General features: G+C 47.4%; 1 protein-coding gene across 1 annotated transcript in view; it reads right to left on the bottom strand.

Moving 5' to 3' along the window:
* The window catches only part of FRMPD2 (FERM and PDZ domain containing 2), a 31,736-nt gene that overhangs the window by 25,210 nt on the left and 977 nt on the right, over nt 1-5,549 (bottom strand). Inside the window, exon 2 of the mRNA XM_007453440.1 lies at nt 5,491-5,498. Coding sequence (XP_007453502.1) covers nt 5,491-5,498 — 8 coding nt within the window. The remainder of the gene's footprint in view (nt 1-5,490; nt 5,499-5,549) is intronic.

The following is a 5,549-nucleotide window of genomic DNA, read 5'->3' as shown; positions in this document are numbered from 1 at the left end:
CAGCAGGACAAGCAATGGTAGAGCCCATTCTGCCCCCGAAATTGCAGTTTATTGATTTGTGCCAAAGCCACTATCACGAGAGAGGTAATACAAAAGACCTACACGGACTTAAAGCCCCAGTACTCTGTGGTAGAAGTGTACTCCTGAAAATAAAGGAGGCTCTCCAGCTTCTGAAAGCGGGTTAAGACATACCTTTTGACTGAGAAATAATTAATTCTATGTTGTCAGGAGAATTCTGAATCATTCTAACAGCCATGCCGAATGTGAAGCCCTCCAGACTGATGTGATTCAAGGCTAGAATCTGCCCTCCTGGAAAAGTAAGACATCTCAATAATCCCATCAAGGAAAAGAGAAAGAGCAGCTCCTTAAAGCAGCATCTCTGGCAATCAAAAAAGACATACCTGGTTTGATCTTTTTAGCTTTTTCAGCTGGTCCCCCAGGTATAATAGAAGATATAAAGATGCCAGGATCAACTTTGCCTACATCTTCTCCCTCATTGATGACAAAACCTATAATCCAATTATATGAAAGAAGATGATACTTAATGATTTTGCAGCTCAGAGAGGTTAGGTTATTTGCTTGAGATCACACAGCTACTAAGTAGCAATGCTGATATTTGTACCTAGGTCCTCTGATTCTCCAACAGCTCTTTCTACTCTGCCATGACAGATGGAGGAAAGTGGATTGTCCCGCATTCATAAGCACAACTACAGCTAGGAACACAGCCCACCAAAGTGCACGGATTTTGTTCCAATACATAATCAGATCGGAAAAAAAAGATGATTTTTAATCAAGTAACCCTTCTCTTCTTAAGGGTCTTCGAATGTGGTAAATAGTAAGAGGTGAAAAAGATTGACTACTCTTCCCCATCCCTAAGAATCTAAATATACTAGAGAAAGGTTATTACGTGGTATTAGATGGAAAAGTCTTTTTCTATCTTGTACTTAGATTTTCAAGATCTGCACCCCAAAACCTGATCAGGCCTAAAAGGAAACTTTGACCCCAACATCCCATTGCTGGTTAGGGACATTTAAAGGGAAGAAAAAGAAGTGATCACTGAAAAAGGCAAATTGGGAGAGGACAGGCAGGAAAAGGGAGTAGAAAAGTCTAAAGGGAAGATGGCACACACCTCCCCTCTGCCCAGAGGGAAAGACTGGTTCCCCCCTGCCAGGAGCCCTCTTACCAAAACCACGGCGTGGATCCCGGCTCAGTGCCACGCACACAATTTCTCGGTCTGGTTCGGCTGTAAAGCTCCTTCTCCTCTTATTTTGTGGCTCTGGAAGTGGAAACAAAGCCCCACATTGTGCTTTTCCCCCAAATTATCAGAGACCTAACACAAAAGGTGTGAACGCTATTTCACACACACGCACAATGCTGGGCATGGATGGCTGAACACACACTTTTTTTTAAATAAGTTTTTAAAATTTATTTTACTGACGTACAGTTGATCTACAATGTTGTGTTAGTTTCTGCTGTACAGCAAAGTGGTTCAGTTATACATATATATACATTTTTTTCATATTCTTTCCCATTATGGTTTATCACAGGATATTGAATATAGTTCCCTGTGCTATACAGTAGGACCTTGCTGTTTATCCATCCTATATATAATAGTTTGCATCTGCTAATCCCAAACTCCCAATCCATCCTTCCCCCAGCCCCCTCCCCCTTGGCAACCACAAGTCTGTTCTCTACGTCTGTGAGACTGTTTCTATTTTTGTAGAAAAGTTCATTTGTGAACACATACTTCTGATTAGCCTCACCGGGTCAGTGTTGGCTCATTAAGAGCAGAGGCAAAGGTAGGGTGGGCCACGCTGCTTGCCCTGCATGACTTACTACAGCTATTCTTTTTTCTGCATTGGTCTTGGGACAAGACAGAATCTGAGCAGAGATGACCTTGCTGGCAGTGAAAACGGAAACTAAAGTTGGAGCACAGAGATGAGGCAGCAAAGCTTTCCCCTCTTGGGCCCCTAACAGTAGGGGGTGATACGGCCCTGCAGCCCAGCGCAGGTTTCCCCCAGCTTGGGTCTTGGCGGGGACCCAAGGCAGAGCCCTGACGAGCAATCCAGTGCTGACCACAGAGCACGTGGAAAAATCTCCAAAGAGTGACCCGCCCTCCAGCGTTTTCCACATCACTCCCTCCCCCGAGGGACCGTGGTGGGACCTGCACACAGTTCATGGTAAAAAGCCACCTGGTGGTATTCCAGATCCAACCCCAGGCTTAATGCTCATCAAATATAAATATCTTCTCTAGCTCAGGAATCTCTTTGTCTTTATGTCCCACTGGGGACCTGCCTGGAGGATATATGATAGAGGGGAATGCCGCCTGCCCTGTATATGTTTTCTGGTGAGTAGTGGGAGATGATATTCTGGGCCCATATGAAGAGTTGTAAAGAAAATGAATGATACGTTTTTCCAGCCACGCCCCTCCACAGCAGGTATTCCTCACGCTGGACTCGAGTGCTGGGAACCTTTCCAGTGCTAACACATTTAGGATCTTAAATGTGCTCAGCCCAAGCCAAAGGTGGACATCATGGGCTTTTCCCAACCATAAGTAGTTTTTTTTTTTTTTAATATCTTTATTGGAGTATAATTGCTTTACAATGGTGTGTTAGTTTCTGCTTTATAACAAAGTGAATCAGCTATATGTATACATATATCCCCATATCTCCTCCCTCTCGCGTCTCCCTCCCTATCCCACCCCTCGAGGTGGACACAAAGCACCGAGCTGATCTCCCTGTGCTATGCGGCTGCTTCCCACTAGCTATCTATTTTACATTTTGGTAGTGTATATATGTCCATGCCACTCTCTCACTTTGTCCCAGCTTACCCTTCCCCTCCTCAAGTCCATTCTCTACGTCTGCGTCTTTATTTCTGTCCTGCCCCTATGTTCTTCAGAGCCTTTTTTTTTTAGATTCCATATATATGTGTTAGCATACGGTATTTGCTTTTCTTTTTCTGACTTACTTCACTGTATGACAGAGTACTCTGATTTCTCTTCAGATCGAATAAATCTTTCACGTTCTACATAAGTAGTTTTGAGATTAATGGAAAAGCAAAAAGATCGTGAACATTATCGGGGAAAAGCAAAATGAGGTAGTGGCAAAAGACTGAAAGCAAGAGTCACGTGTAAGGTTTCCTTTACACCAAGCCCATGGCTTGGCCCGTACCTGTGCGCGTGCTCTGAGCAGGCAGTCCAGAGAGAGGGTCACAAGTCGTTGGCTTCTGGGTCAAACAGATGTGCTCCAGCTTCTCGTGGCCAGGGCAGGGCCTGCAGGGAAAGTCAACAAGATGAGGTAAGATGCCCCTAGAAGGCAACTTCCTGCCATTCTGAGTGTGGGTGGTGGCCCCATGCTCATCAATCAACAGATCCATAGACAGACCCCATCAAGGGCTGATCTGCTTATCAGAAGTACACTGGAAAGAATGGCTTTGGGGGCTTTCTATCTTAGAGGGGACCCTAGAGTCACCCAGGCCCCCTATGAACCTCCCACTATCTCTCCTTTGAGTTGAATAAGCAGCCCTTCCAAACCTCCATTTCCTTAACCAGAAAATAAGAATATTCCTGTTTCCTAGACTTGTGATGGTCCCAAAATGAGGTAGTAAGTATAAAGCACTGATGCTTTCAGTGGGTCCTGATTTTTCTGTTGTTTGCTTTTTCAGCTGGGCCAGCCATGTTCCAGCACCTCCACTGTGATGGCCCCTGAGGGCTTCACACAGTAACTTACCTGCTTGATCCTTGCAGATCCTGGAGTTGGCTACCCCCTAGTAATACTGAGCTGAAAACAAGAATCTTTCATGCCGGCACTCGGCTTTGCCAAGCCAGCATTCTAGCATACAAAGGATGTTCTAGGCCCTAGAAGAATAATGAATTAAGTGGGGACCCTGCCCGACCCACAGGGTCAGCTCTGCTCAAGATAAGCTACATCCAGGGATGAACAAAGTAGAGAGTGAGCAGAAAGAATAGAGGCAAAGCCACAGGACTTAGAGCCCTGGAAAAAGCCAGCACTGGGCCTCATCTGAAGAGGGAAGGCCAGGAGGTCGACCATCTGAACAGATCCATCAGCCCTTCATCACCCAGGCTGGCCCCAACCTCTGGGAGCCCACACCTGCCCCACTGCTTTAGGCAGCCGGCCCAAGGCAGGGATGGGTGCTGCCACCGCACCTCTCACTGCAACCTGGGCTCAGTGATGCCAGGTGCTCCGGGCACAGAGCCTGGCGCTGTTCAAGGGGCCAGACCTAGAAAGGGAAGAAGAGAAGCGATGGGGGGCAGAAGGCAGATGCAGGGCGAGGGACAAGCACAGGGCCGTTCTTCAGAGATTAGGGAGGAGGCCTCACTCTAACCCGGCTCCTGTTTATACTGTGCATTTCAGCAAGTTCAGCCCAAGTTGACTGAGATCCTACTAGATGTCAGCCCACTGCGAGTTGCGGGATGGGTGCCTCTCATGCCATCTAGAGCTGACCTAAGTGCCCAGGGAGAGGCTTTGGCAGAGCACTCCTGGGTTTCAAAGAAGGAGATACCCCAGCAGACCTAGAGGGGCCAAGAAAGGCCACAAGGGAGGGCCTTTGGAGAAAGGAAGGGATTTCCTGCCTTAGGCTGCCACAGCCCATGTGATCCAAGTCACACGTGCAAGTCTATTGTTTAAAAAGGATAAAAAGCGGCATCTACTGCAAATCACAAGAAGACTAACACTGTGTGATTCCACTTCTACAGTAGAGTGAGGTCCTTAAAGTAGTCAAATTCATAGAAACAGAAAGTAGAATGATGGTTACCAGGGTCTCAGGGAGTGGGGATGGGGACTTGTCTTTTAATGGTCATAGGTTCAGTTTGGCAAGATGAGAAGAATTCTGGCTGCACACCAATGTGAATATACTTAACAGTACTCCACTGTCCACTTAAAAATGGTTAAAATGGTGAATTTTATGTTATGTGTATTTTACCACAATTAAAATAAGCTTTTAAAAATGCAAACCTAAAGAAAATAGTGCCATTTACTGAAAGTCTCCGCATGCTGGCCTCAGAGCTGAGGAGGAGACAGGCGCGTTACTGTTCTCTGGAAGTTCCCCGTTTACAGGACAGATAGATGCACGTGGATGTCGGGGTGGAGGGGCCCTGGGGGAAGCTGCTTGAAGGCAAGCCAGTGGTGCTGGCCAGGGCAGTCAGGAATAGCTCACAGAAAAGGTGCCATGAAGTAGGTGGGGCAGGGATTGTATGTCAGGGTTGGCACCCTGATGGCATCCCCGTTCTAAGCAGTGCTGAGCACACAGCTGCTCAGGCTTAACACTGGGAAGGGGGTCCCACCTCTTGCGTGTCAGTGTCTGCATGCCATCCCATCCTTCCCGTCCTGGCTTTGGCCCGCTGGTCAGCAGCACCACCTGCTCCTGCCACACAGGCCCTCTGCTTGTCACCTCTGTGAGCGCCATGAGGCAGGGGCTGTGTCCGTCCTGCCCACTGCTGAGTCCTCAGTGCACAGCTCAGGGCTGGCACACAGCAGGCACTCAACCAATTTTTGTAGCAAGAGGAACTGGGCCTTTGCTCATGGCATTCC

Source organism: Lipotes vexillifer, unplaced genomic scaffold, assembly GCF_000442215.2.
Source record: "Lipotes vexillifer unplaced genomic scaffold, Lipotes_vexillifer_v1.1 scaffold2641, whole genome shotgun sequence".
NCBI lineage: Eukaryota > Metazoa > Chordata > Mammalia > Artiodactyla > Lipotidae > Lipotes > Lipotes vexillifer.
This window is presented reverse-complemented; position numbering and strand designations above follow the sequence as displayed.